We start from the raw sequence: 25,025 nt of genomic DNA on the forward strand, positions 1-25,025 counted from the left end.
AGTAGGAAAGCCAGGATAATGAAGAAAAAATCAGTTTCCTTTCACAACACTTTCCTGAAGTTTCTAATATCATTTGCCCACTTTTCATGGAATAAAACTGACACCCATTGAATATATGTGTTTTGTGTCTGAATAGTTTTAATTAGTTATCCTTTGAACTTCCCTTTAAGTGACTTTTTAAAGTTTTGAGCTACAAAATAATGCATAAATGTCTAGACTACCGGGACCCAAATTGGAATTTGGAAGAATGGGACTGGCTGATTCATATTTGCTATATGACCGTCACATTTGCCCTTTTAAAATTGATTTTGTAGGCCCATATTCTAGAGTATATTTTATTGTGCTGCAATGGCTACTAATGAATTCTTTGATAGTGGCTTTTTGTCACAGACATCTTTCTTGACTCAGGTAACCTAACGTGTTGGGATATTCTCCTGTTGGAGAGTTTGCTTTTACATCAAGTGACATTTATCATTATCTAAGGCCAGCTGCCTGACTTCTCTTCAGTGCTCTGTTTATGGGGTTTGAACATCTATAAATGGAAACACTAGCTAACCAGAAATTATCGCCAGGGCTTTCTGATAGTGTCCTGGGCTCTCACAAGTTGGAATGTCCTGCAATATCTAACACGTAAGCACGTCACATCGTTTTCTAGACAGAATCGGAATCTCACTTTTTCTGTCTCTCTCTCTCATTCTCTTTCAACATGGAATTTGAAAAGCATGAAAAAGGAAGCTTATTAAACCAGAATTTAGAGGAGAAACTGACGGTAAGACTGGTGAGATTTTGCAAACACAGCTTTATGATGTGACTGACGGAGTAAAAATCAGCTGTCATAGTTTGGAAAAGTTGTACCAGGCAGCCTATGTTTCCATGTCTTTCTGGTCAACAACCTTGAAATGAATGAATTTCAAGGGCTTTACTGAAAACAATGTAATAAAATTATTAATGCATTGTCATTACCAGAATGTGGGCAAATTTGATTTAGTTAATGATGTGGTTTATCTCCATTTTTAAAACCAGAATCCACTTATTTTGAGCCCTTGTTGTGATTGTCTCAATACTGGGAGATTATTGTTTTTACTGATATGAGGTTTAACGAATGTTCAAAGCCCAGTTTCTCTCAGAGATACCAGGTATATGTGTCAGGGGAAATATAAGAATTATGGACTGTTTTAATGTTTTATGGAATAAGTTAATGATCTTCTGGTGTAAGGATGAAGTTCACTCTTCAAAAAGTTTTTAGTTTTTGGCTATAAAAGTTGTAAAAGTAGCTTTACCTTGATGTTAAGAAATTCAGTGTCAATGAACATAGTGGTCACTTCTATTTGCTCAAACATAAAATATACTATAACCTAGAGTAGAATGTATTGTCCACGGTCCACCTGATGAGTATAGGAGGCTAATTATGTTTGTAAAGTTACTGTGGCTTCAGAGTTAATGTTAGAACAGGGCCAGCTAATTTTAAAAGCAGTGCAAGTAGCAAAAAGTAAAACCATATTGGGTTTAAGACCGTGGCTTCTTAAACTCGTGAGACTGCATCGTTCTGGATTTCTGACGTTCAGATATATGCACTAGTAGTGATATTCTTGAAAGATAGAAAGAAGAACAATACTGGGTTGAAAACTCTTAAGGTGTATTAGAATTTCAAGGTCTTGAAGAAATACATTGGATAAAATACAACCTTTTCTTAAAGGATTTGGGTCATTTTGAATATCGACTGTGGACCTCTATTCTAGGTGGTTGTTTAAACATGTCATGGCCATAGACTACTTTGCTTTTTGACTGTTTTGAAAAGCCATGTATTGTTGTAGAACTAACCAGGGGTTTGGGGTCAGAAAGATCTGGTGCAAATTCTCACTCCATAACTTCTAAATGTAGGACACTGGGATTTTGTTTAAGCTATTTGAGTCTCAGTTAACTTACTTGTTGATGGGTAGCAGTAATACCTAATTTGAAGGCTGTCATGAGCATTAAAAACTATAATATATGTGGAGTCCCTCAGCTGAGACTGATGTTTTCAAACTGTTTCTGGCCTGACTTACTTAGCAAGTACATATCCAGGGTTTGTTTATATAGAAAGAGAAAGCTGAAATGCATTTCAAAGTAAAGGGAAAACTCAGATATGTTAACCATAATGGCTTAGTGGTTATAAAACCTTGATGGAACCAGATAGAGGGTAAATAAAACACGAATAAGAGTTGCTATGAATTAGCGTGAAATTTGACCCAGAGCTCCCTGGCAATCTCTTACAGGAAGTTTTGCAAATAAACATAGTGGATATGGGGCACGTGAACAAAAGTGAAAATGATCTCTCGGTGTATAAAAATTTCACTGCCTGGGAGGTCACACATTCTGCATGCCGGACTCTACCTGGAACACATCTATGAATCTAGAAGTGAGAAAAATCCTCTCCTTAGAGGGAGTAGCTGCCACAGGGTTCATGGACTTTACTCTGGAGGGGAAGCCTAGGTCTGGCCTCTGATTAATTTCCAGAAGACTGGAGGAAAATCTGGGGCCAATCAAAAGACAGCAGAATATCCAATCTGTACTGAGCAGAAACTGTTCTCAGGGAGGGAGGGAACACAGTAAATAAAGTTCAGTACTTGGGGAAGTTACCTGTACAGATAAATAGATAAATAATAAGTAAATGATAAATAAGTAAAATTCAGGCCAGAAATTCTGACTACTCTCTGAACTCTTTCTTTTAGATTATTAAATGTGTCAACAAAGAATTTCACTTACATTGATCTTCAACTGAAATTTCTTAACGAAAAGGAACAATTCATGTATTAACATAGTAAAAATGGTCATGCACTTCAGGGCATTCTGACATCATAATGGTTTCTTTCTCTAAAAGATGATAACAAATAGATCTCACATGTAAGTCCAATAATTTCTATCACATTAGTATAATGTATCTCAAGAGACAATTCTATCTCCCAAGCAATAAATGTTCAGTATCACAAAAATAATGATAATGAGAAGGGTATTGCATCCAACTCATTTTATATTGATGCTTGTTAGAAGCAAATTAACATAGTAGTCAGTTGCTGAATATCATCAATATTGCTTTTTTGAGTAAAAGTAACTCTCTGAGATTGAGAAAGAAATTTGTCATCTGACAGTTTTTTTAAACAGGATGTATCTAACACAAGAAGCTAAAAACCTGTATTTTAAATAAAATTCTATCTTTAATATTTAAAAATTTTTTGACTTATTTTAAATTTGAGGGTGAAAGACTTATCTGATGCCATGCAGATTTCCTTAGAATCTCACAAAAAGCATTCTTCTCAATTTTAGGAAAAGAGAATCCTGCCACTTTTAAATACAATGAAAGAGAAAAGACACTGAAGAAAAAACTATGGGTAAAATATAAAAACACAAAGTATACATTTAAAAATTCTGTGGTAATTCAGTGAAGGGTAGCACTTTAAGGTTATTTTAGTTATCAATTCATAGGTTCATTAATACAAAAAAATTAATTATTTTCTAAGAAGAAATCTGTTAGCAAATAAAACACGGAACTGCTGTTTTGGTTACAATTCCTGTTGTTATTAACTGATGACAAGTTTGAGTTTTGTTTGGAACATCTTCAGAGATGCAACCTAGTGTCTATTAGGTAGGATTGTCCTCAGAAAGAAACAAAAAAGAGGCTTTCAGATCAATACACATTCCTGAATGCCTAGTTGGAATAAGACAGGTACTAAGGGCTGCCGCAGAACACGCATGATAAAGAAAGTCTGCGCCATCAAGGAGATTATTGTTTTGATTATTTTTTAGTAGATTATAAAAGAATAATGGTAAGTTTTAGTAGCTTAGACGTATTCTAAGTGTACAAAACAAAAACATTCCAAATTATTTTTTTCTCACATAGACTAGGGACAGCAAGATTATAATTACCCATCAGACTGTCTTAGCAATGGGAACAATTGTAAAGCATTTTATGCAGTAACATATTTCATTTCATTATAAATGTCTACTGTTGGAGGAGGTCATGGGGAGGACATGACCTCTGGTTGACCCAAGAGCAGGACCCGGGCAGTGGAAGTCTCCTCACCCCTCCCCTGTCCTTAGAATATGCATTCTGCCCACAGTTCCCACCGTGGGAGCTGTTCCAAGGACGCAGCCCTGAGAGGAACGTGATGCTGAGACCAGCTGGGCGGTACCATCTGACTGAACGCAGTTACGACCTCTCTATAAACTCTTAAGGTTCTGGCAAGCGATCCAGGTGATCCACTCCTCTTACTGATGCCCGAGACAAGCCTGGTATATAAGTTCCCTGCTTATTAAACCTGCTACCCGCCAATCTGGAGTGTCTGCCTCTTCTCCAGTCTCTCCTTGCCCTCTCTGCATGGGGACCAATTTCAAATTTCACCCAGCAAGCTCTCAAGGCTTCAAACCAACATCTATATATCTATTTTTCTAACTGTATCTAACTAGGGTCCCTGGTAACAGGTACTCAGTAGTTGCTGACATACCTGAAAAAAAAAAGTGTATACTGCTGATGTTTTTGGTGAGTTATCTAGAGATTATTTTCAGTATAGCTTGAGTATTGTTTCTGATCTATACATAATTCCAGACAAGATAGCATCACATAATACAATAAGTGGTAAATTTAGGGTTGTAGTTCTCTGGAGGTAAGGTACTGAATCTCTCTATCTTTATATCATAATTGATTGCCTTAAATCCTTAATAAACTAATTTGGGTGATGACCAAAATGAAGGGAAATGAAAACAAATGAATGAACAATGTGACATCTCCTTTTCTTTGACATTTGATTATTTATTTTGAAAACTTTCTTCCATTTCTTTGCATTTGTAAGAGTGGATCAATGACTCTTGCTATGTTCTGGATTTTACTGAGAAAGTTGCCTTGGATGTCCATTGTGTCTGATCATTTTGATGGTAGAGGATGTGAGTTAATTTGTTCCCAAACCCTAACTCCTCCATGCTGCTGGCTCATTTGTTTTTATGGGTGGCACCATCATGGAGCTTGGTAGGCATTTGGGCATCTCTAAAAATGCTGCTGGTCTCTTGGGCATGTCTGTGGTGCCTACTATGCATTCTATACCCCTATTTGGCACCCCTGCCAAGGTAGCCCATTTATCATCAGTATATTTTGAATTCACTATTCCCTTTTCTCCAGAGAGGGCCAGAGCTCTGTAATAAGTTGACACCCAGCATACTCTGTGGAAATAATTATTTTCAAAAAACAGATGGGCGGTAATGAACACGATTTTATAGTAAATGCCTCAATAAGCATCCCTCGACTGGAAGGCAAACAGGAAACTCAGAACTAGCGTTCTCTGAATTTCTGAGCTCAGTGTCACTTCTGAATTTTTAGTAAGATCAGTTACGTTGTTCCCATGACTTATGGGGATAAGAACTCTCTGAGAACTCAGTAAAGGGGATATAGGCTTGATCAGTCTGTACCAGGTATTCAGGAGTTCATTGATTAAGACATGCTCTCCAAAGCACTGAAACAGCCCTCAAGCATTATGAGTAGTAAGAAGAGCCTGGTTTCACCCTGGCTGAAGATGCATTGTTGCAAAGAGTAACCATGAATCCTGATCAGTTGGCAGATCAAAGTGAAAAACTAAATAATGGCTCTTAAAGCACTCTTTCATAAGAAATAATCCCACTCTAACCTCTCTCTGTCCTCCTCTCCATAGAGTTAGTAACAAATGTTTAAAAATTCCTGAAGAATATGTAGCATGAAACAATAAAAGGAGGGAAGAGACGAGATGCCATGATGGTGGTGGATCACAGGAACCAATGGGAAATCCACTAAGCAGTGAGAATAGAGTCTTAATGGGCATCATTGCAGAATGAGGTGAGACTGGGAAAATGATGAGTTAGGGTAGGAGAGGGCATGCAGGTGTTCTGAGGACCATCCTACCATATCTATGAAAATCAGAACAGAGAACCTATGACTCTGTGTGTTTTCGTGTGTGTGTGTGTGTGTGTGTGTTTTCGTGTGTGTGTGTGTGTGATTGTATGGTGCTGAAGACTTCTTATTCCAAAGAAGAGGCCTTCTTCCCTCTTCCTAAGTGCCATCTGGTGTGGTGAAAAGCATGTTGTATTTGAGTCTAGGACCAGTATTGGTGGGAAAGTTGTTTGTGTGGCTTTTGACAAATCACTTAACCTTTGGTGTCCTTATTTACAAGATGAGAGGCTGGGTTGGATTTTCCAAGATTGCTACTCTGTCTAAAACTTTATGAGTCTGTAGAAAAATACCCTTTGGCTGTGTGCTGATTAAATCCTTGCCATACCAAACAATGCCTCTTTATACAAACATTGAAATCATTTATATTTTTATGTCATCACTGACCGAATGTAAAATAGAAGTCCTTGTGATTAGATTAAGCCTTCCTTGCAGTAGGACGTTCACAGTTCAGTACTCACACATTGAATTGCATATATTTTTGATGTTTTCACTGAGAAGTGAGAAATGACAAAGATTTGAGAAGATTTGAGGACTCAATCATGGAGGAAAATTATGGAATAGATGGAGAAGGAAGCATGTAAATGCCTCAATATTAATATTGAGATATTATCGAAATAAGGCGTTCTATTTTCTTACGATATAACATAAAATAAAGGGGACACTTTATTTTCATCGGGAATAACAGTTTAGAAAATATGAGCTCTGTGTTTTAAATGTTATTTCTAAGATGGTTTGTTTAGGGCGTATTCATTCCCTTTTGTAGTTCTCGCTGCTCCCTGCAATGTGCCTGACACAGATAACTTGGTCCCTTTGCAACTCTAATTTTAGTCTCTTTTGCAACTCTAATTTTAGTCCCTTTTGCATCACTGAGGTTGGGGAAAAAGTAGATTGCACACGAATGGCAAAATCCTAGTCACCCTTATGATTTTTCTTTTCCCTTGAAGAAAAAAATGAGGGCTGTGCCTGTTAGAACCCAGGGCGGGGAGGTGAAGAGTAAAGTGAAACTGATGAGGATCCAGATTTATACCTTATGGTTCACATGAAGTTCTCGAAGCCATCCAGTCTTTTGAAAACCACTGCTAATTAAAGCAGTGTCTGCTGATAATGTAAGTCTGAGATGCACTGTTTGAATGGATCTTTTGCTAGAGCTCTGTGTGATGGTGAGTAACAGAAGAGGGATGGATGACAGGCTTTAACCGAGCTGTGATTTCACAGTGACATTAATAATACCCTGTATGTGTGGTGAGATAGTTTCTAGGTTCTCACTGTGGGAATTACAGTGACTTACCTAGCCAGTTCTGTTCTGAGTATGGCTCCCCCCAGGAACTGACAAATAGGCTGCTGTATTAGTGATGGAATTATATTTGAGAGCCATGGGCTTTATTTTGCTATCTGATCTTCATAAAAATAAGGAGATGCTTTTTTTTAAATGGCAAGAGAATGTCTGTGGTTTAACTGCTGGTGTCTCTCTTTTATTTATAACCTATTTTTCTCAAGGGTCCTTTCATCAATTTCCTTTTCAGTTAGTGGGCGTTACCTTGCATGGGTAGCTTCTGGGGAAGACATCACCCCAGATTGTTCTCCGAAACAAGCTGGATGTCAGGATGTAGCCATTCAGAGACCATTTCATGCTCTTAAATACTGACTTGATGACATTTATTTTTGGAGCAGATGAGAGAGCCCATAGGATTGCTTTCCTGAACCTGGTATAATTTCCTGGGATATCACGTCGTCACGGGGAAGCTGAATGAGAAAAAGTCAGCATGAATTAATAAGCTTATCACAGGGCGTGGGGAACTCCTTTAGAAAGCGTGAAGGAAATATGGAAAATCAAGTGTTTCCACTTCTGTTTTGTTTTTCCGGTGGAGCTCAGCTTTCAATCTGGGAATTCCTGTATGCTTTTTTGTTCTATTTGCTTCTCCTTATTTATTCATTCATTCATTCGTCCAGCCTGGGAGTCCTCTGCATGTAGCTTGCCGACCTCGTGGCTGCCCGTACTCCTTTGAAGGGGGTGTGGAAGGAGAAGGGGGTGGGGTGGGTCTAAGAGACCTCCAATGAATTCTCTCCTTTGCAAATCTACTACAGTCATGCCCTGTGGAATTTGCCTTCCTTGACTCTTGTGCCTCCAGGGTTTGGAAAGGCATCTTTTAAGGGTCCCTTCCCGGCTGCAGCTCTGCTTCATAGAGCAATACACCTCCATCTCCTTTTTATCTTCTAGAAATTTACAATATGGTTTTTCATGCTGATTCCCCTCCCATGCCAGATCTCTTATTGTTGTGGGTTTATTCTTTTAAATTCCTTTCCTCTCCTTTTAATGAGGTGCAGGGAAGGATGTGAGGGAAACTCCTGGGTTCCATCAGCCATCTTGAACCAGAAGACCCTTGACTTATTTTTAAAGCTCTTCCTCAATGCTTTGTGTTGGAAAATCTTTTCAATAGGTAGGGAGTGTTGGAAACATCCTGATTCTTCACTGAGAGAGAGGCATTATGTAGAAGTGTTGTATAAGCTATGGTACATGGCATGCCAAGAAATATTCTGAGCGTATAGCTAAAAGAATTATGCTGTTTCTAAAAGTTTGAAAATTGAAAATTAAGAAAGTTATAGTTTTGACCCTTCTTCTTTGTGCCATAGTGATCGTGATGGTTAAATTCAGGGACTCTGTGGTGAGGACTCTTGTGTGTTCAACCTATGTCAACCTATGTCAGCTTCAGCTTCCTTATCTGTAAAATGGGATGTGACTTGCCTCCCAGGGCTGTTATATGGACTGGAAATAAGGAAATTTTGGAAAAGCACTTGCACACAAGAAGACTTCAATACACGGGAGCCGTTAGACAAATGAGAATCGCAGTGGGGTATAACTTACTTCTTGCATCTGGTGAAGAAACCCTGGATTTGTACTTGGGATTTGTCCTCTGCAGAGGGAATGTGATTTCAAACCAGAGGCAATGCTGAGGAAGTGTGCCATCATCAAAACTCTAAGTTTTAATTTTGTCTGTCCTGGAAGGATGACAAAGTTTCAAAAGTAAGAGCATTTAAAAAACCTGGCGCCCATTCTGAAAGACATTATGGTTTTGTCTCAGCAGAGGATAATTACATTACATTAATGTAAGTACTATGTAGGGATAGAACAAATGGCTAAATTGTGAGGTACAACTAATTAGGACATACCTAATACAATTAATAAAAAATATACCAATGACTGCTAGACTTATCAAGGTGGGATGTTTGTAGGAGGGGAAGAATAGAGGTAAATAGGAAGGCATCGTAGTGCGTGTGTGTGTAGAATGTTTAAGAGAAGAACAGAAATGTGGTTAGCAGTGCTGTTTGGTTGAAAAAAGTTTTAAATCCAGAAACTATTCTGTTCAGGATATCATAATTTATGTCTCTCACCTTCATCTGGCATTTTTCTTCCTTGTACATAATGTATTTTCCTGGGAAACCAACACAACCAATGGTTCATTTATTTTTTTATTTAAGAATTTTTCTATAAAACATATAGTTCCTATACTACAAGTAGGACTTGTACTGGCACAACTTTTCTGGAACATAAAACATATCAAGGCTTTAAGCGCTTATGTAGCTACTGACCAGGTAGTTTTACTCTAGGAATTCTTTGAAGCAAAGAAATATACAAATGTTAGTTATAATAATGTTTATTACAATGTTGTTTTGTAAAAGTGAAAATAATGGACGCAGTAGGGAAATTAGTTTCTAATCTATGATAACATCATATGAGGAAATTTAAGGGCAGTGGCATAGTGGACAATATACTCCATCTCTTCCCTACAAAAATTCAGATATTATACAGTGTGGAATGAACAAGTCTTTTACGGACCCTCCACATTGGCAGGACATTAACAGGCAATCAGTGAATATATTTGTGTAGCACATCTCTTAATAGTCTAAACAAAGACAACAGTACTGTGTATTGAACTGTATTTTTCAGTTTTACTGAAATTTCAAATAGCTCAGAGTGATTATTTTTTTCATAATAACCTCAACATTTTAATGATCCTGCTGAACTGATGAGATTGAATCAGAGAAGAACGCAAGGTAAACTGATATTTGGTGCACTATTCTTCACCTGAAAGCAGACTTGTAGACATCTGGTGAGTTTTCATCTTTTGGTCAAACAGCCTTGGGCCACCAGCAGACTGCAAACCCCTCAAGGTCAGGAACTTGATTTTCATGGCACCAAGGGCTGTGCCTGATGTATACACAATAAATCTCAGTTCAACTGCCCAGGTTTGACTTTTACGTGTGTCTGTGTGTGGGTGTGCAATGCACTTTGACTTCATAAGTAGCAGGGATCACAGACGAAGCCTACACTGAGTTCATCCTAAGATTCAGCCATGTCTGGAGAGCTGGTAGCTTGGCACTTTCAAAGGACTGTTTTTAAGAGACACTGAAAAGCTTCCCAGTGAAAGACTTATCCCCAAGTCCTCGGGGAAAAGACAGATGAGATTCTTATGGTTTCGTTCATAGAAAATAAGGGACCCTGAGTATGGCAGGCAGCCTCCCCTTCTGGTTGACCTCCAACTCGACCTCAGCAGTTTTGCTTGTGAGTAAAAATGGACAGAGTTGTCTTCCATGAAGTCTTTGAGCAGCGTAGAAAGCACTAAATGCCGGTGTGCTGGGTGCTGGCAGCTTCGGCAAAGGCATCAGCATCCTCAACGCAGAGCCCTGGACACCTTGGTGTGGCCGTCGGCAGGCAGTGATGGCATTGGTGGCAGACTTGTAGATTTTGGCACTGGTGACAGCATTGCCAGAGTGTGACAATAGGCCAGCATGTGACAGGAGGAAAGTGGCAGACTCCAAATGTGAGCTAAAGCACTAGTTTGTTGGAGCAATGAAAGAATGACAGAGGCATGGAACTTTCTCAGAGTGGGTAGAAATACAGCCACAGTGATACGATTTTTAATACCATTTAAAATAATTAATTGGACTTCATTTTTGCTCCAAGAACAGGTTGGATTTACAAGTCCCTTGTGAAAATTAAGTACTATGAAAAATGGCGATTAATTAGATATTTTCAGATACCAGGAACCTCTACCACGGGCAGTTATGTTTAACGAGATGCTTAGGGTGTCAATAAAATCTGCGCTATCCTTTGAGGATTACTATGTTTATTTTTGAGGAGTTTATATTTTGCTAAGATTCATTTTCTCTTTCTACCAAATACCAATGCTGCGAGGTAGATTATCCCTAACCTACTCTGCAGTATAAATTGTAGACTCTGGATGAAGTATAGCGCATCTATTCTGGAGATATCTGGAATCCTTGTGCATTTGGCTTTGGTTTGTTCTTGTAATACTTGAGATGTAAAACAGATCGTTTTTGGTTTCCCATGTATTTAAAGTCCTAGGTAAAATTTTAGGATGACACTTACCCCTCACCTTCACCCCCTTACCCCTTTCCCTTCTCCCCTCCTCCTTCTTCTTCTTTCGTGCCTCTCCCCCTCTTCCACCTCCCCTTCGTCATTGTTCTCCTCATCCTGTCCTCCTACTTCTACTCGTCCTCCTCCTTTCTACCTTCTTCTTCTTTGTCTTTGGATGTCCAAATGTTCCAGCACCATTTATTGGAAAGGCATATATACTCTAATTATCCACAATAGAAAGAATCCCACATATTATAGATTCTCTTTATCACCAGGGAAACATTTCATCATCTCAACAACAGCCACCCGTACTACTAATACTTACATATTTTTGCTATGACCTAGGCATCGCTGTTTATATATACATATATATTATATTTATATTTATAAATATAATATATATTTATAAATATAACTATATATATGTTTATGTTTATATATATGTTTATATATATAATATATATTATATATATGTTTATAAACATATATATGTTTATAAGCATATATATGTTTATACACACACACACACGCACACACACACACACACACACACACGATGTATAGCTCCACACAATAACCCCCAAAGTTGATATTATTTCTGTTCTACTTTTATGTATGGGGAAACCAAGGTAAGAGAAATTAGTTACACAGTTAGTAAATGGTGGAGCTCATGTCAGACCCAGGCTATCTCCAAGTCCATGCACTTAAGCACCATATCATGTTGCCTTTAAACTCAGTTTTCTTTATGGTTAAATTTGCACAAGAATACATTTTGGGATAAATGTATGTAACAACTTATTTGCTTTCTAATTAGTGTTTGGGTCCAAATAACAAATAATGCTCCTATAGGAACACTAAGAATGATGGACTGAAACATTAGTTTAATTAAAGACTCAGACGGACATGATTACTGTTTTAGAAAGATTATAGGAAATATTTTCTGAATGAGGCATTTGCAATATTTTGCAAGTCTGAACTTTATAAGAACTTACTTTGAGATAGCCTTCTACCTGAAACTTTATAACTTTAAAGAATGACAAGATAGTTTCAGGGGAACTTTTCTCATTTTTATGACCAACCATTTTAATTTCCTCTATGGTACTATTGGTATTTATTTGTAAGTATCAGAGTTCTTTATGTGGTGGACAGAGTTTTTTATTCTTATTTAATCAGGTGACCATGTGATTTACTATTCAAACAGGGATCCTTTTGAGGGTAAAAGGGGGCCCTATTAATAATTGCTTCATGACCACAGGCACTAACCAGGACTGTCCCAGACAAGCCAGGGCACATGGGCAGCCGATATTGAACTTACACATGCATGGAGACCAGGGAATCAATGATTCCAGGGGTCAGGGATGGCTTCTAGACTCTTGAAAAGTTGAAAGCATTCTCTAACAGATAAATGTCGTTTGCTTCTGTTCTTAGGAAAAGGACAATTTGAATCCACTTACTGACATTCATTTTAAGAGCTTGAACTTAGCTTTCCTTTTTGTGTATCAGGTTATCTTGTGTGACAGAGATAGAGATGGTCTTTTATGTCATTGCTTCAGGGCTACAGAGTTAGTGGTGCAGCCATTGCCCCTGACCGTGAAGAGAGAGGGAGAGCTCAGCCTAGTTTTCCTAAATGTTGGTTAATTTCACTTGTGAAATGAGAAGAATCCAGCAAGAGGAAGAGAAGGGCCATAAACAAATAGCTGCAGTTTTATCAGTTTCCCAGTGGATAGAATATTATATCACTTTATTCAAAGGTGTGGAAGCGTTTTGTTCAAAGGTGTAAACGGTATACTTTTTTTCCCCCAGCATCACAAATCTTGTCATGCTGTTACTAGGGAACATTAAATGTTGCTCTTTTCCTTAGCCTCTTGTTCTCTGAGTGAAGCCAAGTGGAATTGTGGAAAGAATGAGGAAAGCTTGACGATCAATTTAAGCATGGTTGGGACAAGTCACTTAACTTCCCTGGGTCTCAGTTTCCTTATTGGTAAAAAGAAAATATTAGACTGGATCATTTGAGGTTCCTCCCAGTTTTAATTTATGTGATTCTATGACCTCCTGGGAGGGTAGAGCTTAGATTCTTGAAAGTTCTGATGGACATACCATGCCTAGATTTCATGCCTCACCTACCGAAAGGGGAAAATCCAAATCCTTCTGGGGTTTTTACCGCAGGGAATGACACTTGTACAAGTATATTTAATTGGTGAGGTTGAACTTTTAAAAGCATAGGTCTGTATACAGTAAGAGAGCCATGTTATGAGGTCCCCATGCTGCAGTTAATAAGAACGGGCAATGTAGAAATATTGGTCAAAGATGAAAACATTTGCAAAAAAAGAACAGTTTATTGGTTTAAAAAAAAAATGCCAGTTTCTCTCTCAGAATATTTGAGTTGGCTTAGCCCAGTGTTCTTAGGGACAAAGGGATACTATACATGGTGGTGAAGAGCCCTGGCTTGACAGTCACACTGATGTAATTCCTGACTCCCACGGTTCACTGTGTCATGTGGGGTATTTAACCTTGTCAAGTGTATTAACTTGTAATGAAGTTTATTAACTGCTTTAAATGTCAGACTCCTTGTCTGTGAAGGGAAGATAATAATAGCGCTCATAACAAAGGGTTATTGTTACAAATAACACATGTAAAAATCTTGATACCTATTTCCCTGTAATTCCAGCCAGTTGCTAAAGTTTGAATGGGAAGATTCTTAGGCTAATTTACTTGTATTAGGAGGGTAGTCTAAATAGGTGTTATAAGTAGACCTAAATATATTGACTTAACTCTATGAAAATTAATTTTTCTCTCACACATCAGTCCTGGAAGGAGGAACGTGGGAAGAGAGGTTTCCAATATGGTCCCCAGTGAGTACAGAGTAGAAACAGACACTTTGTTGTCGGGGCATCAGAGATGGGGGAGAAACACACAGACCCTCTTGAGAACGTGTGGATAATGCCAGGACTTACAAATGTTGTTTTTAGAGAGGAGGAAAGTGGTTGCTAGGGGCTGGAGCATGGGAGAAGTTGGGAGATATTGGTGAAGGGGTACAAACTTTCAGTTATAAGGTGACTAGGGTCTGAGGATCTAGTGTATAACATGGTGGTTATAGTTGATAACACTGTATCATATAGTTAAAATTTGCTAAAAGAGTAGAACTTAAATATTCTCACCAAAGGGAAAAAAAGATAAATAGTTGAGGTTCTGGAGGTGTTAATCAGGTTAATGGGGAGAATCATTTCACAATGTACACGTGTATCAAACCATCACAGTGTACACTTTAAATATCCTACAATTTTATTTGTCAATTATAACTCAGTAGAGCTGGAAAAAATGTTCCTTCAGTGTTACCCTTTGAGAGTCACAGGGACATAGTAAAAATTTGTTCTTACTGATCTTGTCCTTGGTTGACATACAAGGCAAGGAGTAATCAAAAAGTTGGGGCAGTCGCTTATATGTGGAATCTAAAATACGACACAAATGAAATTATCTATGGAACAGAAACAGACTCACAGACATAGAGAACAGACTTGTGGTTGCCAAGCGGGGGAGGGGGTGAGGGGAAGGAAGGATTGGGAGTTTGGGATGAGCAGATGCAAACTTTTATATATAGAATGGATAAACAACAAGGCCTTACTGTATAGCACAGGAAACTATATTCAATATCCTGTGATAAACCATAATGGAAAAGAATATGAAATATTTACGTATATGTATAATTGGATCACTGTGGTATACATCAGAAATTAATACAACCTTGTAAATCAAATATACTTCAATAAAATTAAAAACAAAGTTTGGGAGTTGGGAGGAGGTCTCTAATAGGCTGCATTACTTTTTCCCATTTCATGTTCTGCTTTTGTTCTTACTTGATCATAATTCTGTGTGTGCTCTGCAAAGGACAGGTAGTAAAGTTCACTGTGTTTCTATGATCCTGAGGACATGTTGTACTGCTCCAGCTGCACATATATGAATTCCACATGCTTGGCATCTGGAATCTTGCCAACCTTCCATTGCTTCCCTGGATTAGCTCCGTAACCCAACACAATTAAGTGGATCCATATAGGGAATTTCCTCTCAAAGGACATCTGTAAGTCACTAAAATTGAGTGTATGCTTTTGTGTATACGTAGGTGTGTGTGTGTGTGTGTGTGAGTGAAAGAGGGGAGAGAGAGAGAGAGAGAGATTTAAAGTGCCGTGAGAGAGGTCTTGATAGATACCTCCAAACAATAACCTTTTTAGCCCATCATGATTTTGGGTTAAGGAAGCATTGTTGTGAAGTGACAATGTCTATTACAAGGGCAGGGGTGATATGTGCATCCTTGGGGGGATTTGTAGAAGTTTATCAGGTTTGTTGAGAAAGCAAAATGTCAGCGGGCTTGGGGGTGCCTTTTGAAAGGGGAAAGATCATTCTGATAAAGAGATGGATGGTTATCGCAAGGAAGATTGTGGGTAAAGGTCCCAACCAAGTTGCAAGTGCTGAGGGCTTAAAATATCACGTTGGATTCAGAGATGGAATCACAGTTCTGGTGCCTTCCAGCTATGGTGTCGTCTTTGGTCACTTTTCTTCAGTGAACCTTAATTTTCTCTTTTTAAGTATTGTTGCTAATATCTACTGATGATATTTTTATGATTTAATGGGAGATTAAATAAAGATACCACCTAGATCAAGGTGTATGGTGTTCAGAAAATTCTTGTTTACACCTCCCCTGACACCCCTGGTCCCTTAGAGTTCTGCCGAGGGTCAGCTCTGGTCCTGACATGTGGCCTGAGTACCCATCAAATACATACTAGACTGTTGGATACGCCCTCGGATGTGTCATCAGTAGACTTGTTCTCTGATCTGACTCCAGTCTAAGTTAAGGTTACTGGTTTCATAGAGAGGTTTTCTCTTACGTATGGTTGGAAGAATTGAAGCTCCTTGAGATAGAAATGAAGATCTCAGAAGGCTCTCATTCATTCATGGTGTTTTCTAGAAGACTGGCTGCCAAAACTGATTTGTTGATGACTGCTTGTCTGCGACAAGGTTTTACTCACTCCAGAGTAAATGAGAAAAATAAGAACAATGCAGTCTCCTTCATAAAACAATTTAAGTTTATTCAATTTATTTAATAGATTGTTCTTTTTATGGGGAGAGTACATCTTTTCTCATTTTTTTGGTTTTAAAGTTTTCTTTCTACTTATAAAATGATGATGAATCTTTTTTTTTTTTTTTTTTTTTTGCGGTACGCGGGCCTCTCACTGTTGTGCCCTCTCCCGTTGCAGAGCAACAGGCCCCAGACGCGCAGGCTCAGTGGCCATGGCTCACGGGCCTAGCCGCTCCGCGGCATGTGGGATCCTCCCAGACCGGGGCACGAACATGTGTGATGATGAATCTTTAAAAGTCAGTGACTGATCCATGAAGTCCCAGTGGAAAACCACTCTTTCTGACATTTTGGTCTCTGCATTCAGATGTCCTTAGAAAGGTCTACTGGATTTTGTTTTGTTTTTGTTTTTGGCATTGCCAAATTGTGACTTCTTAACATGTACTATATCACATTTTCTTTTGTATCTTTTAGAATCCTAATTTTCTTACTTAGCATACCAATGAGTTTTTGTTATGTATAAACACTCGTTTTTTCATTTTTTATAATTCTTGTCACATATGGAAGAAGGTACATTTACTTTTCACGTTAGGAAATTAGAATCAAAACCCACAAAGATTTTGAGCACATATCATGAGATAGACATGGTCCTTGGGATTTTATATGCATTGTTTCATTTTGACATCACCACAGCCTTGCTTTATGTTCCCTAGGAATTTGAGATTTCTTTTTCTCTTATGGAACTGGATGTGTTGTGGGTAGTAACTGAGAACTTGTAATATATCAGGTGTTCAGAATGTTCTTTTGGAGGAATTTTTTATTAATGAAGCCCATGATTAAAGTTAAGATGGGTGTTTTATCAAAACCCTACTCAGAGAGAAATCTCAAAAAGACCACAATCCCATCATAGAACTTAATAGAAATAGAGTTACTACTGGAAAATTTATCTCTAGTTGGAGTAGAAGAGGCATAATAACCATAAAAATCTATAAAACCAATTTAAATAATTTTTAAAGATTGACATGTTTTAGGTCTTTGAACAATAAAAGTTTCACTAATAAAGGGGATGAGCAAAATTGTAGGAGATCTTTGGAAGTTGGTGTTTCTGTCATTTTTGACCATGTTCTGGAAAAAGTTTAAGTTGTTTAAGTTTGGCTTTCATCTTAGTTTTCTGGGTAATTTGTTAGAGAAAGTGGTACCGTGTGATGACATTTTATGAACCTTAATAAATCATTTTCCTCTGAAAACCATTCTGGGAGCTGCCATTTAAAAATAAACAAGCACAGATAAAATAACTCAAGAGGAATAAATAGGTTGGATTTTAAATGGGTGAATGTTACTGAAGTGTGTTAATGGCCGAGACTGATCTTAAAGCCAGAGTCCACTTGTCCTTCAAAAGGGAATGTCCTTGGGCTTGGCTGCAGTGTAGACTGTTGTGTCTCTCAGGTTTAAAGAAGTGACTGTCAGTGATGAAAACACAAATTAGAAAATTCTCTTTGACAAGAGAATTGAACATACACACACTACTATATATAAAATAGATCATCAACAAGGACCTACTGTATAGCACAGGGAACTCTACTCAATATTCTATAATAACCTAAATGGGAAAAGAATCCGAAAAATAATGGACATATGTATATGTATCATTGAATCACTCTGCTGTACACCCGAAACTAACACAACACTGTGAATCAACTATACTCCAATATAAAATAAATTTTTTTTAAAAAGTTAAAAAAAAAGAAAATTCTCTTTGGCGTGGTACTGACCTGTTGACCGTGATTTCAAAGAAGCAGATGGGTGGTGGGTCCATGTGTGAAACTGCGTGATGCAGGTTTACGCAGTGATCTAAACAGGAAAGATACGACAATGAAGAGCCCTGTATTTAAATTGTCCTTAACTCCCCCAGTCTCTTCTGATTTTTTAAAAAATAGTCACCATGCTGTGCATTACATCCCCAGAATTTATTAATCTTATAAATGGAAGTTTGTACCTTTTGACCACCTTTACTCATTTCCCGCAGCCCACACCCTGTAAAATGAACTATAAAATGAAGGTGAAAAGAATAGAGGTAATGTAATAAATGCAGTGTGTGTTCTGTGTTATAGTGAGTTGTAGATGAACTGGTCAGCCATGCTAAAATGTTAACCATCTTTAGAGCAAAACCAAATAATAGCTACAGAGTTCTCCCCTTTTAAATGCTACAACATTTAAAAATAAGACAGTGACAATGACAATATAAACACAGTACATTTGACCCAAAAAGAGGATTTGACAGCACAGGCACTTGTTAGCAAGTTCTATTTTTGTGCTGAGTATAGTATGTTAAAAGATAAACTGAGGCATATTAAAAATGTTAAGAGTTTTATTTGAGCAAAAATCAATTGAATTGGGCAGCATCAAACCGGAAGTAATTAGGAGAACTCCACTGACAGAAGCTGGGAGAGACTTGTACAGAGAAGAAGGGGAAGCAAAGCAAGGAAATGATCTGATGGGCTGTAGCTTAAGTGGCCGCCTTATTTGGGAAAGTCTAGTTGGCTGCTCGTGACTGGTTGTCCTGAGTTTCGATTTCTTAACCTTGAGGTGTTTCAGGCTTAGGTTTTGGTTTGCTTATGGGGGCAGCTAAAGTGTTGAAGCCACTCAGTCTAATGGCCTCTTTGTTTCGTTGATTTAACAAGCAGAATCGTAGAGGTTTAGATATTGCCTCTCATTATCATTTTTGAACACTTACTGTGTGCAAGCCTACTTACTCTGATTCCTCAGTCATTCATTCATCTACTTTAACTACTTGAATGTCCTTTGAGCATCTGCTCTGGGTCAGGCATCGCTCTAGGTACTGAGGATACAGGAGTGGATACAACCAACTGGACCACAGCCTTCATGGGACCAGCGTTATAGGGGAGGACGGTGAGAGAGCTGACAGTTGTCCATCAAACAAATGAATAAACAAAGTAATTTCAGGTAACAATAATGGAAAAAGAAAATAAAACAGGAAGAAGGAATAGAGATAGATGGAAGCGAGAGAGTGAGTGGGAGCAACTCAGGAACCTTCAGGAAAGCCTCTCTCAGGAACTGACACTCCATGAGGAGGAGATGGGGTTGGGGGGGGAGCATTCCCCACAGAAAAACAGGTGCAAAGGGTTCTCAGCATCTTATTTGTACATATTTCTCATTTTGCAACTGTGCAAGGCTGACTGTCCAAAGAAGCACAGTGAGGAACTGGTGTGTTCTTTCCTTGAAGGATGTTTGACTCAGAGCCTATGTTTTCAGCTACTGTGTTCTACTGCTTAGTGGAGATGGACTGCTGATTGAGCCCTGCTTGATCTGTACAACAGAACAGACAGACAAACCAACCGACTGACCCATCTTAGGTCTGGTGACCAGAGGCCTGACCTGGGCTTCCACAGTGGGAGCCATCACGCCTCACCCAAATCCCAGACCTGAGTTATTCACACTCAGAGCCTCCAGAAGGAAGGAGAGACCAGGTTTAAAAATATCCACTTCTTTACCCAAATCCTATCAATCAAGAGCAATTGCAAATCAATGAGTAAAATTTTAAAAAGTCACCATAAATAAATAAACAAAGGACATAAACCAGATGAAGAAATAGAAAATGCTAATGAGGATGCAAAAAGATGTTTATTCTCGTTAGTTACCAAAGAATTACAAATGAAAACAAGGCACCACTTTATCCTTTTCTATTAGCAAATATGAAAGAGGCCAAGAATATCCAGGGTTGGTGAGGTGTCTATCACAATTTGGGTGTGAATATTTTATAGTCTAGTTTGGGCACATTTAACCAATCTTACAGGCTCCGTGTTCACATGTTATAAGATGTAGTGAGTTTCATGCTCTCAAAAGGTGTGACCAGACAGAATCTGTGAATGTGACCTTCTTTGAAGAAAGAGTCTTCGAGGGTGTAATTAAGGACCTCAAGATGAGATCATCCTGGGTCAGGATGGACTCTTAATCCAAAGACAAGTGTCCTAAGAGAAGTGGAGAAGACAGACACATGGGGGCAGCTTGGCGTGAGCTGCTAGAAATCAAGGAATACCTGGACCGCTGGAAGCCGGAAGAGGCAAGGATTCTTCTGTATCCTTCCAAGGGAGTGTGGTCCTGCCAACTACTCGCTTCTGGGCTTCTGGCCTTCAGAACTGTGAGAGAATATATTCCTGTTGTTTGTGGTAATTTGTTCCAGCAGCCCTAGGAAATGAATGCACAAGGTATATCCACCTTTCATGTGACAATATTTTGTAATGGCAAAAACTGGAAACAATCTAAATGCTTGTCAAAGTGTGACTGGTTAGCTGAGTTATGTCATTAAAAAAAAAGATAGATATAATTACACTGACGACTCATAGGTGATATATTGTTAAGTAAGGAAAAAAGACATTATTATTATTATTAAAAAAGAAAACCAAATCATCCATTTGTAAATATGTTTGATATAGAGTGACCTTGAATGGGAGGTGATTCTCCATTTTTCTGATAGGGATGCTCTCAAGTTTTTTTGGGCAAGCTTGAATATGTAAATCTTTGGGGATATAGATGAAATAATCAAAAGTCTACTCATAAATTATTAATGTAGCTAAACATGCATATTCAACATCAGAAGTGTACGATAATATTAACCTAGACAGATTTTTTTTTCCTCTTGCATTTTGGCAATTTTATTCAAATTCTTGACATGTTAGGTATTGTTTGAGATCATTATAGACTAATACTTCTCCCCCCCAAAACTGCTGCTCTGACTAAACTTAGAGTTAGTGTCTGAAAGGCACCACAAAACTGTGGAGTCCTCCCAAGCTGTTTTTAAGGGGTGATACAGAGAAATCTGATAGCACAGTTACAGGCGTTGGAGAAAAATAAAACTCTACTGAGTTCAGTCTGGTCAATATATTGTATATATTTAGCATTTGTGCGTGCACAGAAAAATGTTTGGGAGGATATAAACCAAGCTGTGTCCAAGTTAACAGTGGTTACCCTGGGGTGTGGGATTAGTAGTGATTGTGTGTGTGTGTGTGTGTATGTGTGTGTCTTTTGCCAATTAGTTTTCCATCTGTATTGTTGGAATGTGTTACCTGGGCATATATTACTCCTGTAGTACTAATACTATTAATTATAAAAGTAAAAAAATTAAAAAAACCTACCAATCCTTTAAGATCCAGGCTACCTTTGACCTGTCCCCATTCTTATCTGGAAATGATTTCTCCCCACTCAAATCTCCGAGTGATTTTTCTCTGTCTCTCTTTTATGCATTATAACTTTCTAATGTGTACATTTATCCTTTGGTAAATAACTTTTATTTGTTCTTGAAAGCCCTGCTGCAAAGGAAAAAGCTGCTGAATAAATATATCTGGTAATTATTTTTCTCATTTAAAATTTTATTTTTAAAGCAGCATACCATATAATTGACTTTTTTGTGTACAGTTCTATACCATCAAAGTCGTGTATACAAATCTATACATGAACAGTTCAATCACCTCAAAAAACTCCCCTGTAGGGACATAATATGCAATTTCAAAATTGCCCTTTTGAAATTGTATCTTTCCCCTTTCTCCTGACCCCTGGCAACCACTGATCTATTCTACAAAACTATGTCTCTTTTGCTGTGTCCCTTTGAGACATTCATTTCAATAGAATCATATAGTATGTAACCTTTTGAGACTGGCTTTTTTCACGTGGCATAATGCCTTCGAGACCCATTGAAGCTGTTGCATACCTCCTTAGATCAATACTTTGTTTTTTTATTATTGAGGAAGATTCCATTGTATGGATGTGCCATGGTTTGTTTAACCATTTACCCACTGAAGGACATTGGGTTGCTTCCATTTTGGGGCTATTATCAACAGAGCTATTACAAACAATAGTGTACAGGTTTTTGTGTAGACGTGAGCCTTCATTTCTCTAGAGTAAATAACTAGGAGGAGACTTTGGCATCCTGTAAGTAAGTGTATGTTTACCTTTATAAGAGACTGCCAGACTGTTTTCTGACAGTAGCAGCACCGTTTTGCATTCCTACCAGCAATGTGTGTGCATTCTAGATGCTCCGTATCTTTACCTGCACTTTACCTATATTTTCAGCATTTTTTATTATAGCTATTCTAATAGGTATGTGCTGGAGTCTTATCATGGTTTTGTCTTGTATCCCTAATAACTAAGGATGTTGAACATCTTTTCATGCGCAGATTTGTCATTTGTGTATCACTGTTTAAGTGTCTATTCAAGAATTTTTACAGTTGTCAAATAATTGGCCGTTGGTTTGTTGAAAGCAGTGTTTCTCAACATGCTCACTGTTGACATTTGGGATGGTATAATTCCTGGTTTTGTAGGCCATCCTATTCATCGAGCTCATTTAGATTCCCTGGATTTGGGACACAAAATGCTCAAAGCACGTGAAGTTGTGATAACCAAAAAACACTCTCACACATTTCCAAACTCCACGAGGAGGATGGTACCATCTAATAAAGATCACTAGCTTAGAAATTAGGATTTTCCCCTAAAATCAGGTCGATTTCCCCCAATTCACATGGGGTTTGTGGCGGAAGGGTGAGTAGCTTAACCATATCAGGGTTCTTCTTGGGAAGAGGGGAATTAATGCTAGACAGATGAAAAGCAGTGTCCACTGGGATTTAACTCACTTTCTTTCTCAATAGTCTATGTGTCCATGGCTAGGCCTTTAGGTAGCCTTTCTGTAAATAGAGAACTGACAACAACCTCCTTAGATGTGATAAACATTGCTTTGGCCAAGCTCTGCCCATAACCTAAGGTACTTTTTTGTGATTTTCTAGCTGAGAGATGTATGAGAGGGGAGGATCAACCACTATCTCCCTTTCCCCTCCCCTCTCCTTCCCCCTCCCCTTCCTCCTCCTTCTTCTTTTTTTGGATTTCAATAAATATATTTACAGATTTATGGCTGAAGTTTTAGCTTGTTTCCCTAGCAACTGATTTTAGAATCTCAAACAAATTACTTTTCTTTAAAGTCATGACTGTCTATGACAACAAAGGCAGAAAATTGAACAATATAACAACTGAGATTATCATCAGAAAGTTACAGTTTAGTTGGGGACAAAATGTGAACTTACATAAGGACAACTAAAATACCTACAAAATACCTGTAAACAAGTATTCTGTGATATAAACTAAACATCCTGGGGAAACAAAGAACAGAGGAGTTGCAGACAAAGTCTTAGCATCAAGGGCAGCAGACCAAGAGTCACAAGACTCCGTCCTGACCAGGAACAACGTGGTGAAACTCAGTTTCCTCATTTATAAGTTAGGGATGAAGTTACTCCTCTGTAAATCTGACATGACAACTGCTAAGATACCATGATAATATATACAACATAGGTGGGTATAAAGGTAGGTAATGTGTATATATGTAACGTATATATATGTAATGTATATCGCAATGCTTTGAAATCTGGAAAGGTAGGAATCAGTCCATCAGCATCAACATCATCGTAACGGTGTTAGTCACGGTTCTCCAGAGAAACAGAAACAATGGGATACCTATCTCTCTCTCTCTCGCTCTCTCTCTCGACATATAAGAGGAAATTTATTATGGCTTACATGGTTACGGAGGCTGAGGTATGCCACGATACACTGTCTGCAATCTGGGGAAACCAGGAAAGCCAGTAGTATAATCCAGTCCAAGTCCGAAAGCCCAAGAACTAGGAACCCCAATGTCGGAGGGCAGGGCTCAAAAAGAGAGACAATTCAGACATAAGAAGACAAATACTGTATGATATCACTTATATGTGGAATCTAAAAAACACAACAAACTAGTGAATATAACAAAGAAGAAGCAGCCTCACAGATACAGAGAACAAACTAGTGGTTGTCAGTGGGGATGATGGGGGGGGGGGGGGCATTACGGGGGTGGGGGGTGGGAGGCAAAAACTACTGGGTGTAAGGCAGGTTCAACACGGGGAATGTAGCCAATATTTTGTAATAACTGTACATGGAAACTGACGTTTAAAAATTGTATAACTTTTTAAAAAATCTAAAAAAAGAGAGAGAAACAACTCACCCTTCCTTTGCCTTTTTGTCCTCCTGGGGCTCTCAAAGGATTGGATGATGCCTGTTCAGAGCGGTGTGGACAGATCTTCTTTCCTCAGTCATGGGATTCAAATGCTAATCTCCTCCAAAAGTATCCTCACAGACACACCCAGAAATAATGTTTTATCAGCTACCTGGACATTCCTTAGCCCAGTTTTGCTGGCACATAAAACTAACCAACATAATCAACCTCATCCTCATTCTCATCATTCCTTATAGCTCGCTTGGCAAGTAGGGAAGGGACCATGAATAGAAAAGGAACATGAACTATAACAGGGGACAAGGTGCCATCTGGAAAGATTTAGAGCCGGTTATGTGGGTTCAGTGCAAACTGTGGGCAAAGGTCTTGAGGCTCAGAAATTTTATCCTCAGGTGCTCTGAGATCTCTGCCAGTCGAGCCCCCCTCCAACACAACCCTTTTCCTACAACACCCCTAAACCTTTAGAACCAGTGCTGCTTCCTTCGAGTTCCCCCTCAAGTCAGAGGAGTGGGAACAAAGACCCCCAAATACTTTGTGTAGCCTACTGCTGTCTCCTTTAAGTTAGACATTTTTAGAAAATGTCTCA

General features: G+C 38.4%; 1 protein-coding gene across 1 annotated transcript in view; it reads left to right on the plus strand.

Annotated features, from left to right (window-relative positions):
- The first annotated feature begins 599 nt into the window (after nucleotides 1–599).
- The window catches only part of MLIP (muscular LMNA interacting protein), a 290,707-nt gene continuing 266,281 nt past the window's right edge, over nucleotides 600–25,025 (plus strand). The window contains exon 1 of the mRNA XM_029242994.1: nucleotides 600–769. Within this exon, the coding sequence (XP_029098827.1) occupies nucleotides 707–769 (63 nt within the window). The 5' untranslated portion in view covers nucleotides 600–706. The remainder of the gene's footprint in view (nucleotides 770–25,025) is intronic.

Source organism: Monodon monoceros, unplaced genomic scaffold (genome assembly GCF_005190385.1).
Source record: "Monodon monoceros isolate NGI ecotype Baffin Bay Population unplaced genomic scaffold, NGI_Narwhal_1 Super_Scaffold_3, whole genome shotgun sequence".
Classification (NCBI taxonomy): Eukaryota; Metazoa; Chordata; class Mammalia; order Artiodactyla; family Monodontidae; genus Monodon; species Monodon monoceros.